General features: G+C 37.9%; 1 protein-coding gene across 5 annotated transcripts in view; it reads right to left on the reverse strand.

Moving 5' to 3' along the window:
• Positions 1-12319, reverse strand: part of DAAM1 (dishevelled associated activator of morphogenesis 1) — a 187775-nt gene that overhangs the window by 84553 nt on the left and 90903 nt on the right. For all 5 annotated transcript variants that reach the window (XM_077122487.1, XM_077122488.1, XM_077122489.1 and 2 more), the window contains one exon: positions 338-427. In XM_077122487.1, coding sequence (XP_076978602.1) covers positions 338-427 — 90 coding nt within the window. The remainder of the gene's footprint in view (positions 1-337; positions 428-12319) is intronic.

Here is a 12319-nt window from a genome sequence, read left to right on the forward strand (position 1 = left end):
AAAGTGCCTATATATAAACTTCTAATTAAAGAGGAGGGGGGATAACTTCTGTCTTGTGCTAGCTACTGTTACTATAGGTCTGGTTCCACATGATGACAAACACAGTTACAGGTTCTAAGTGACAACAAAGAGGATGCAGGAAGGTCCAATGAAGCATTAATAAAAACAACATCCAAGGAATTAGCACTTGGCACACACAGCACCAAAACCACATTACGACATACTCAATCTGGTTTTAAGGTTAAAAGAGCTGCCCATGTCTGGTGGTAAAATGGGAGCGCAAAGGACTCAAAAAAGATAATCTTCCAGTTTGTCATAAACACAACGAATATCTTACCTTTTTCTTGCTGTAGTATATTTGCCATTTTTTCTCTGCTGGAAGTGCAAACATGGCTTCCCTGTGTTTGTCTGTGAGGTCAAGTTCATCCTGGAAGAAAGAAAATAATCAGTATTTTGCATATTAAATTTTATTACTATAGGGTAATTTACCAGCATCATTAGGGAGAGGGGGGAAAATGAACTTGGAAAAGATACAGAAGCTTAGTCAGGAGGAATGTTACCATCAAGAAAGCACATTCCTGGCATGGGGCGAGGCATCGGGCATACCAAGAGGAAGGAAGCACAGCCCTGCATTTACCGAAGGTTGGGGAAACTGCACCAAGCATGGACAGAGATATAATGAGCTACTGAGCTACCGTGCGCTGCTGTACAGGGTCCACTAAGCAGTTCAGAAGGGCTTATCTGAACACAGGAGTTCAGAAGGGCTTATCATATTAATGAGGATTTGTTGGAATGATAGCTTTGTCAGGTCCTAAGTGAACTAATATTTATTAAGCACTTTGTGTACCAAGCATTGTCCAGGCATTGTTCTCATTCAGTCCTCACAACAACCCTAAGACATCCACTCATCTTTACTAGCCCCATTCTACCACTGGCAGAAAATTAGGCTTAAGAGAAGGTAACTTGCTCAATGCCATACACCTGGGAAGTGATGGGGCTGGTTTTCAAGCCCAGAGCTGCCAGACTCCAGGGTCCACAGTGTCTGGAAACTTTTATTTTCTTGTTCTGTGCAACTTAGATTGCAGAGCAGAGACACTAAAGGCTGGCAATTTAACTAACGAATTAAAATAATGAGATAATGAATGTAAAATTTTTGGAGAAAAGTTCTTGACATTTAATAAGATCGCAATCCATCATCAATATTAGTTCTCATATTAAGCCTCTGGTACATTTTATTCCTGTAGGGGAAGTTATCTAGCTCAGGGCAGTAGAATGGTAAGTGTAGGTAAAGACATAGTCTCCCCAGCCCCCCTCCCTGCCAAATGCTATAAATTAAGGCACAATAAGGTTTACCCCCTGAGGGGTGAAAAAAGTTCCTCCTCTGACAGCCTTGTGTATATATCTAGGATATTGTATATTTATCTAGTATGTATCTAGGCCCTAAATATTGATATTGTCACATTATACTGCTACCTCCCTTCAGACGTAAAGTTCTATGATTTCTTCCTTGAAAATCTTATCAGTCCATCTTTTCTTCCCATTGAAACCACCCAAACTTATGCCCTAATAACTTTTTCCATGGGTTTCTGGATATAGCCTCCTTACTACTCCTCCCTGCATTTCCAATTCTTCTCACTCAGCACAACCAGAATTCTCCCACTGAAGAGCTCCTCAAAACACAGATCTGAGCCCACCTCAAAGTCTGGGGTGGGAGGGAGGGGTGTGGTGGTGGTGGTGGGTAATCTGCATTTTTTGAAGCTACTTAGTCCAGGATCACACTTTAGAATGAGTGCCTTAAAAACAGAGTGCCAAGAATGATGCTGTTTTGAGCTCCTAGTTTCATGCTGCCTACAAAATTAATTATGTGTTCCTTGGTCTGCCCTTTGAGGGTTTCCATCATTTCAACTTTGCCAGGTATGCTTCCTTCTCTTTATCCCTTTCATGCCTGCCTTATTCACACTGACAGCTCCAGGGTCTCGCTGTTGCCTAATATGTGCGACCTTCTTCCCCGGGGAAGTTCTTGGTCCCTTTAAGACCATTCCTTCCGTCTTCAGGATGGGTATATCATCTCTCTCACGGGATACACGTCAGGCTCAGAGACATCAAAGAAAACCTGTAGTGATCCGTGCCTAAGAAAGCGCAACTGTACTCTTGTTATTCCATTTGTCCTTTAGACACAAACCAGTTGCTATTTTCTTTTAAGGGCAAGGTGTCCTGTTAGGTTTCTAAAACATAGCACTTCTCCTCCCCTGCCTTTCGGACCCCAACTATTGTACCCTAACCATAAAAGAAATTAGCTATTAAGAATTTCAACAATGAACAACCAAGGAAGGAAATAGAGATATTTACCAAAAATTCCATTATGAGCGAACATATTTAAAATGTTAAAATTCTGGCATGAAACTATTATAGATGGGCAATAATTTCTTCTTTCTTTTTTAAATTTCCTGTAACTCACACCTGCTTTCACTTACTGATGAAAGGAGAAAATAAGAGTGGCATAAATCACTTCCTAACAATTAGGAGTTTTTCTTAGTGGGAAGGAGAATCAGGTCAATTATTCAAATAGATTGATAATATGGTACTTAATTTGGGGGAAAGTCTTGTGCTTCGTGAGAGAAAGAACAGTGCTATTAATATTGCTTCCTTTACTATAGCACTATGTTTTTGCTTACTAAGAAGAGATGTGAAGAAATGTGTGAATTCCAAAACCTAGAAATTCACAGGAAAGGGTATTAATATTACAGCATTTGGCTGTGAGAGTAAGTAACTTCGGCTTCTGCTAAGACACAATAATTAACACTTTTGAATTAAGAGAATGCACTGGAGCCATGACTTTGGGACAGATGGTTAAACGCAAAAAAATTATTTCCACAAAATTAAAAAAAATAAAAAGAATTATAGGGTCTTTGGACATAATTTTGGGTTATGATAAAACAATGGGAAGGAAAAATGAATACTGATAATAACAACTAATAATTATTGAACACTTTCTGTGTGCTTAGTAGTAGTGCTTTCCATGGATTAATTTATTGCATCTCACAATATCTACAAAGTGGTTAATATTATTGCAATCCTACAAGATGGTTAATATGATTGTCCCATTTCCTGGGAAACTGAGTAATAGATAACTTGCTCAAGGTAACAAAGCTACTAAGTGGTGGAGGAGAGATTTGAGTCCAGACTGCCTGGTTATAGAGCCCAGATTCTTAACCATGAGGCCATTCCATTGTGTTGCTCAATGGACAGGTAGGTAGAATCGTGACACTGGTGCACACATGAAAACACACATACCCATCCACCTCACGCACAGCCTTCTGAGTGCCTGCTAACAAAAACAGGGCTTTGTTGTCAGACATCCCTGAGTTCCGGCTCTATCAGGCTCTTATGGATTGTATGACCTTGGACAGGTAATCTAAGCTCTGAGCTTCAATTTCTTCACCTGAAAAATGAGAATGATTATATATTCCTGATAGAATTATCTCAAGGATTCATTCATGGAATGAAAAATACAATTTTTTTTTTTTTGACAGCAGGCATTGTGCCGGGTGCAGTGCAGGGAACAAAAAGAAGCGTCACAGAGCTCATCTTCTCATGTGGGCAGACAGGAAATCAAATAATCACCCTAAGGAATGATGACCACACACTGAGTTGAGTTTTGAAGTACCCTTGTTTTGGCAGAAGGTGGGGCAGTGAAATCTGAACTCAGAATTGAGAGATGAACAGGAATTAAATAGAAAAAAGCACAGCAGTCGCTGCACAACAGCCTTGAAGGTCAATATAAACTTTGATCTTTAACAGAAGAGTAACTTGGAGGTCACTGGCAGATTCTGAACAAGGACAGTGACAAGAGATTAAATTAAAGATAATAATTGGGAGTGCAGAGGCACAATGCTTAGAAGGTAATAAGATACCCCACCTTTCCATTCCAAAAGTTTCTGTGCTCTGACTCATTCCATTTTAATAATATGGCCGAATCAGAGACTATTACATCCTTAGAGATCAGTCAATACTCACTTGATGCCCTACCCATTCCAGGACCAAGGCCACACATAAAAGATGAATAACAGACCCTGATGTAGAATTTTTAACCTAGTTAGGAAGACAAAAGGATGGAAAGCTTTAACAGTTCCTTTATTTTCAAACAAAATCCAAATTCTCTAGCAGGCAAAGGCAGGTCTACCTAACCTACTGCAACCTCTTCTCCTCCTCCAACAGCAGCTACCTTTTAGCGCTTCTGTTCACAAGCTGTCCATTTCTAAAACTTTGCAGGTGCTGTTCCCTACCATGTCTATGGATAAATCCTATTCATCCAAGCTTTTACAAGCACTGACCATTCTCTCCAGGTAGCCTCTCCTGGCGATCCCAGGATCGGCAGCGCCTGTGTGTTCTATTCCGTTTCCAGCATCTATCATGCTGCTAGAGCTGTGTTATTGACCTGTCTGCCACTCCAGCCGTGTTCCCACTCCAGCCGTGTTCCCAATTTAGGGACTAAATTTGTTCGACTCAACTTTGAATTAATTGCCAGTCCTTCAAATTGTAACTGACATAGCAGGAATGAAAAAATAAAGAGAAGTTGTGAGGTGGGGAAGCTAGAAGGAAGAAGGGAGACAAGAAGAGACAGAACATTGCAGGATATAGTGATGAGCTCTACATTTCAAAGATTAACCCCCTCCCTTATTTTCTGAGAAAATACGTACCTATGGTGAAATATGATCTTAAGTATACAACTTTTCAGTTTAGCAAAGTTATGCACTTGGGCAACACCCTAATCAAGAGATAACATAGTTCTATTACCTCCAGAAAGCTTCCTCAATCCAGGCAGACACTGTGTGATTTCTATCACTATAACTTAGTTTTTGTCAAATGGAACCATACAGTTTGTCCTATTTGAATCTGGCTTCACTCAAGGTAAAATCTTTGTCACTCATCCAGGTGGTTGCACAAATTTTTTATGTGGTGACTAGTATAGCATTTCATAAACATATCACAATTTGTTTATGCATTCCCTTGATGGTGGACAGTGGGCCTTTGTGCCGGCTTGAAACTGTTGTGTACCCCATAAAAGCCGTGCTCTTCAGTCGGGATTTAATACGGTGGGTGGGACCTTTTGATTAGGTGGATTCCAGTGGAGATGTGTCTCCACCCATTCCAGCTGGGTCTTAATCTGCTTACTGGGGTTCTTTAAGAGGGAACCATTTTAGGAAAAGGCTCAGAGCTGACACAGACAGAGACACATAGAGATGAAGAAAGAAAATGCCCCCAGGGAAGCTGTTTGAAACCCGAAGCCAAAGGACCAGGGGATGCCAGCCACTTGCCTTCTCAGTTGAGAGAGGTGTCCCGCACCCACTGGCCTTTCTAGATTCAAAATATCTTTACCTGGATGCCTTAGTTTGGACATTTTTATGACCTTAGAACTGTAAACTTGTAGCTTAATACATTCCCTTTATTAAAGTCAACCCATTTCTGATATATTGCATTTCCGACAAAATTAACAAACTAAAACTGCCTTTATTTTATTTTTTTTTTTCAGTTCTTGGCTATTACGTCCAACGCTGTTATGAACATTTGTGTACAAAATATTGAGTATAAACATGTTTTTGATTTTTTCCTTTAGGGCAAATGCCTGGAGGAGTGGAATTGTATAAGGCTATATGGTAAGTATATGTTTAATTTATGAGAAATGCCAGATTCTTGAAGTGGTTGTAGCAACGTTTGATGTTAGAAAACTAGAAACACTGTCCCATTCTATATTCCCAGGGGCATCATATGAGAGTTTCAGTTGCTCCATATTCTCACCAGCATTTGGTGCTATGTCTTTTTAATTCTGGCTATCCTCGCTTATGTGAACTGGTATCTCAATGTGATTTTAATTTGCATTTTCTTGATTGACTATCACAGGCTAATTGGCCATTTGTGCATGTTCTTATGTCAAGAGCCTATTTGAATTTTTTAGACATTTTCATAGAATTGCCTGTCTTGTTATTACTAATTTAAAGGAATTCATTATATGTCCTGGAAACCTGGCTTTTGTCAGACACATATATTGCAAATATTTCTCCTTGCCTGTGGCTTGCCTTTTACATTTTGTTAAAATGTATTTGATCACCAGGTGTTTTGTTTTGGCTTTTTTATTTTTGAATGAAGTCTAATTTATCAGTCTTTTTTTCTTGTATAGTTAGTGTTTTTTAATATATTTACAAGCTTCAGGACAAAAAAAAAAACTATGTTTTCTTCTGGAAATGATTGTTTTAGTTTTAACTTCTATGTGTGCATCTTTAACTCATCAATTTACTCCTGGATTACAGCATTTCTTTAGTTAGAAAAGAACATAATATGCCTTTTCTCTTCTCTACTTTAAATCATTTTGATACATTGTTGGGCAAGGAAAGGAATAAAAGCAAAGTTCATGGAAGGAGGAAAAAAAGAATGGAAAATAAACTAATTTAAAAATTATCCTGACAAATTAGTTTCTTTATGCTTGAAATTATGTAAAACTAATATAGGACATTTTTAATTTTAATAATTAATACAAATGTTAAAAGAGGAATCCTGGAAAAGGAAATGATTAGGATCACTGTATCTCAAAAAGTGTCTCTTTACATGGATTTTTAAGAAAAGACAAATCTATAGGGGAAGGAAGCAGATCAGTGATTTCCTGGGACGAGAGACAGGAGTAGAATTGACTGTAAATGGACACAAGAGGAATTTGGGGAGTGATGAAAATATTCTGAAATTGGATTGTCGTGGTGGTTTTATACTGCATACATTTTCTAAAACTTTACACTTACAATAAGTGAATTTTATGGCATGTAAATTATACCAATAAAGCTGTTTTTTAAAAAATCAGTCCTGGTTGTTGAAGCTCCAAGGGAAAGAAAGAAAACATTCAATGTAGGCAGAGCAGGGAAAATACAGCAAGAACTCAGTCAGAGGAGAAAATGATTAGAAAGAAACACATGAAGAAGAGGAAAAGGAAAAACAAGGGCCGCTTTAGAGGACTACTTACACTGGGAAATGTTACAATTTCAGAAACAATTTCTGTTTGAAACCAAAGATTGCTCCTACAAAATATCTTTATCCTTTTCTTCAAAATCAAATACATTCTATTAATAAGCATTCCATTTGGGCCAACAGACAATGTTTTATTTCCAAGGTCCCTTAAAGTCTAAATTAAGTTACGTTTTAATAATACTCAAGAACTTTTTCCGTTTTTTCCTTTTTTTCCCCCTCCTTATGGTGGCTCCACAGAAGAGCATTTGCTCATCTGTTAATCAATAATAGCCAAGTTTTCCTCTAACATTAATACATGCAATTAATCAACCCCCAGAAAGCACTCTGGTTGTTTCTGGGTCTTGCTACCTTAGCTAGGGTGGCCTAACTCCTTCCAGGGACATAGAAATAGATACATTTTAATTATTCTCTCTTGGATAGATTGTTAAAAACCAGTTAAAGGAGAATGATTTGACAGGTGGAAAGAGGAAATACCCTTGTAGGGCACATTGTTCCTCTCCACAGAAAGTTTAGTTTTTAAGAAACTAAAACCAGCAAAACCCTGTAAGCTTTTCTTCTGTTCACAGAGCAGAGGTTTTAATGATACATTTTTATTGAGAAGAAAGGATCTCTGGGAGAAGACCAGCTGTGGGAACTAAAGTTCTAGGTTTTGCTCTTAACAAAGCGCATTACGAAGCACTCCTTCGATAAGCGTCTGTACAAAGAAACCTCACCAGTTCTACTCTGGAAGAAAACAGGCAGGCAGCTGTACAGAAAAATCTACATAAATAGAAAACCTTGGCAATTGGCACAGTACAAATAAATCTAAGGAAACGGATTGATTCTCTAGATAAAGCAAGGCAAGGAGTTTTGAAATAATATACAATAAGGGTTTTGAAATGAAAGACTAACACTTTGTAGCAAAAAACCCTTTTAGAAGATTTGAGCTAAAAATGAAACCAGGAATTATTTACATAACCTTCAATGCCCTATTTTAAGCATTTATTCTCAGAAAATCCACAAATCTATAGTATAGATTTCAATGAGTCAACAAATTTCCAACTACCAAGAAAAAGCTCTAGTACTGGAAATTCTGGGTTCCTATTTCTAATGGGTTAAGATAATTCTAGATACATACAAAGATGCATTCATACAAAGGTAGGAGGGACCTGTGATTAATGCTGGAGAGAAATGGAAAACACAAATAATGAGGAGAGGAAGTTAAGACTGGCCGTTACATAGACCCTGTCAATCAATTTATTGCTTTTTTCCCCCTCTTTAAATGGTGCATCTGACTCTATGTACAGAGCTCATAGAACTTCTAAGCATGTTACTCAAACAAGGCTAACTTTCCTGCTTCAAATTCCACACTTCAGTAAAGCACTTACCCACAAAAAACCAGTCCACTTCACCCATTCCCTGTCCAGAATACAAGCTTCCCAAATGCCCAGCAGGCATCTATCCTTCTGTTCAGCTCTAGGATATACCCCTGGAGTTCAAAATTAAGTGTTATGTTAATATTAACAGCACATCCTGAAGATATTTTCATCTGCTTTGCTATTTTTTTCCTAGTGGTTGCTCCACAAAAGGGTAACTCCAGACAACTTCTCAGAATTCAACCTTCTCTACTGTTAACGCTCTCCACAGCTCAACTCAACCAAAAATAAATTAAAGCTTTGGAGAGGCAAGTGCCTAGAATTCAACTCACATAGATGGTGTTAAGTACAACACTCAAGGGATAAAAGGCCAGACAGGCAGACAAAGGGGTTGAGGATGACACTTCTAGCAGCAAAAATTAAAAAATAATGTTTTTATAAATATGTGTACTGTGGTGATTCATTAAACTTATGAACATCCATCCCCACCACAGCAAACTACCATTTTGCATGCAGGAGTCATGAATTGTCACACTGCTCTTAAAATTTAACCACGATGACCCTGAGAGCAGTATTCTTTTTTCATAGTGGTGGCTAGAAATCTGAAAGTTAGATAAGATTTTTGTCAGTTTAAACAGAGCTCCAGTCAGTGAATTATTACCTGCTCCAGACCAGCCAGGACAGAGAGAAATGGAAAACAACTGAGAGATTCAAACTCAAAAGGGACATGTATGCACACAGAACAACCTGGAAGGTTTTAACCTATAGCATTTCTGCCAACAAACTTAGTCATTGCAAAAAATACCACAATATGACTCATCTCCATGTACTTGTAATATTCTCTACTGCATTTGACAGATCTGCTTTCATTCAATATATAAAAATAAGAAATGAGAAATCCTACAAGCAAAGACTGACTACATAGAAATAATTTTTAGTTTCTTACTACCAATGATTAGGTGATTTGTATTATTTCCTTTCCTCCCCATAATAAGAGGCGATGCAAGCTATATGCAGCTTGCTGCTAAACCTATAGCCTATTTATTTAGCCTCTGTGTTATTTTCATTAGCCTACATCAATAACAGAGGTTTCAAGCAATCTGAAGTAAACAGCTTTGTTCCAAATGTATATTCAAACTCTCTTCTGATACCTACCCAGCCTCCCAAATTTCCAAGTTTTGCAGCTGTAATCTCGTATATTCTGCAGGCAAGCCTTAATAGAATTTCTAAGCAGTACTGAACGGAGAGACTTTGTTCCCTGAGACAGAGAGCTGCAAAGTGACAGATAGAAAAGGCACCCTCAGGCTATGGTACAAGGGGGTGTCAAGTTCCACACGTGCCCCCTCCCCTAATGACCCAGCACCGGTCTGGCCAGCCCGGCCCTCCCATGCAGACACAGGCTGTGCAGCACGCTCTTGAGAGTCTCATTTGTCAGCTCAGCAGCCACTTTTAAGCTTTAATTGGGTCAAAAGACATCTAGCACGGCAAGTCTCTTCCCACGTCGCAGCTATTTATTTATTTTGCTACGTAGTATACGGCAGGGACACTATATTTAAGGACAGAAAATATTCCTTAATCATTATCACCCTTATCATTTTTATCTGCTTGCTTCAGACCAGCCACTGTGGTGTTTCCAAAGTAATTAATAGCCTAATTAATAGGAAGATGAGGAAAGAGAATGACAATAGGTAGTGGGGTGTAAAGAGAGCATGGATGGGTCCACACCTGACACCACTAATGTGAGAATAATTTGAAATAACAGTTCTACTGCTAGAGAATGCAGCACTCACGAATTCATGGCTCAAATACTTTCTGAATATCCATGCCTCATGCTTTAGCAGTTCTTCAATCAAGCCGCAGATATTTATTGAGCACCCACCCTGGGCCAACACGCTCTAGAGCCTGGCGATATATATATATATATATATATATATATATATATATATTTTTTTTTTTTTTTCCTTTTCCTAAGTGAACTTTCAGTCACTTGGTCTAGTTTCCTGCTTAAATATTGTATTGGGTGGCAAAATAAACAGCTAATGATGTTTCCAGTATATTCATTTAAACTGGACGAGAGGGAAAAAAAGTGAGCAAGTTTTCCAAAAATATATGGTTCTCCATGTGTGAGTGAGATTATCGTGACTCAGGTGGTCGCTGAGCTCCTAAAGCCCATTTCCTGAAACGGTTCGCAACTCCAGAGGAAGTCGGGACTTGGGGGAATTGGAGGGAGACCCAAGAAGAGGGTAAAAATGTCCAAGGACAATTCAGAACTGAAATACACCATGTGCGTATTACGTATTGACCTCTCCTAGGGCATGTGGCATATGTTTTGTGAGGACAAACAGTGTTCACACGACTCCCCATACGTCAAGATATATTCTCATGCACAGTCATTTGTACAAACCAAGTCTCATCTGTGATGCATATTTTCAAAATTATACTTGAAAGTTTACCTAAATCACATTATAGAGACCAAATTCGTCTCCCACCCTTTTAAAATTATGTTACACTGGCTGTTAGGGAGATATGAACAGAGCCAACAAGTTCATACACTATATTGGTTTTGAATAATTTGCACAAGGCAGCCTGAGGACTAAGTTAAATAATCATATTCTAAAATATAGCCAGAAGCTAAGTATGTATGCACCGCTCAGGGTCATCTTAGGATTCATATTAATGAAAATCATCAGAGCTAAGGAGACACATAACAATTTTCTCAATAGCATTATCCTTTCAGAGTTGGTTTGGCAGTATTTATATTAAAAAAAAAAAAGTTTTTTCATGTTTCTCTCCTCTACCCCTCCATTCAGTCCCCTTAATCTAATACAAGAAGCACCTAGAAATAAATGCTTCGACTGATAAAGTATCTAATATGATGTCAAAATCTACATTTATGAAGCTGTAAAAAAGTACATTTGGAATGATCTTTTAAAGATAAAATATAAATTTAGTACTAGAAGGAATAAAGTTGTTTTGTGGTTTTACTCTAAGCTTTACTGGATGTGTTTAGTGAATCAGAAAAACTCAAGAAGTCATTTTGACATCTTAGGGCTCTAAGCAGACAGCACCTTAACCAAAGACATATATATTGCCCACAGGTATGCAAAGCTACTGCCAGCCCTGTGTTGGTTCTTAGAAGAATCTACTCAAAGGTACAACAGATACAAGGAAGCAAAGCCAGCTACATGGACACAGGCCTGTATCACAAATTATCCTCAAGGCCAAAATAATTTGCTTATGAAGTTCTGGATTTGGGAAATTTTTTTCTTTGTCATCTTTAAATTGACTATATATGGACAGTATTGTAGCTCACATCTGTTCCATAGGAATTTTAGCAGTGCTCAGATTTAAGCCCTTATCTGTATTTCCACTTCCCTTTGTGACGTATTTCATATTTTTATACTGCTCTAAGCATTTTTCTATGAACTTATCAAGTTGATTTATCAAAAAATGCCACAGTGTCAGGAGAAGATCCACTCAATTTTTTTCTTCTTCTATGTCAGCCAATCATGTCCTTCAGCTAAACAGAATTTTCCGTGATCTTTATAGGTCTGTCAAATGAAAACTATTTTTAACTTCATGGAAATGGAACAATTTTAATATTAATTACTCCATTAAACTCTAACTTTTGGCTTCCAAACAAGTATATACTTTGAGACTATTCTAGATATATCCTTGCAATTTTTATAGCTGTCTGATTTCCTTGGCTTAATCACGGGCAATCCTTTACACTCTAATTAAGAAACAATACATTAGAACTCTAACTCCTTATAACCAGGTTTTGTCTTCAATCAGGTTAAAATTAAGTGTTCCTGCTACCAAATTTTCTCATCTTTCCTTGAGACAGGAAACTGAATAGCTTCTATAAGAATCTCTTTATTCTTAGTCATGGCCTTAGTGTAAAAGGTGAGTTTTAAAAATAAAGATAAAATGTGTCGAAACTTTTCACT

This window comes from Tamandua tetradactyla, chromosome 12 (assembly GCF_023851605.1).
Source record: "Tamandua tetradactyla isolate mTamTet1 chromosome 12, mTamTet1.pri, whole genome shotgun sequence".
In the NCBI taxonomy this organism is placed as follows: Eukaryota; Metazoa; Chordata; class Mammalia; order Pilosa; family Myrmecophagidae; genus Tamandua; species Tamandua tetradactyla.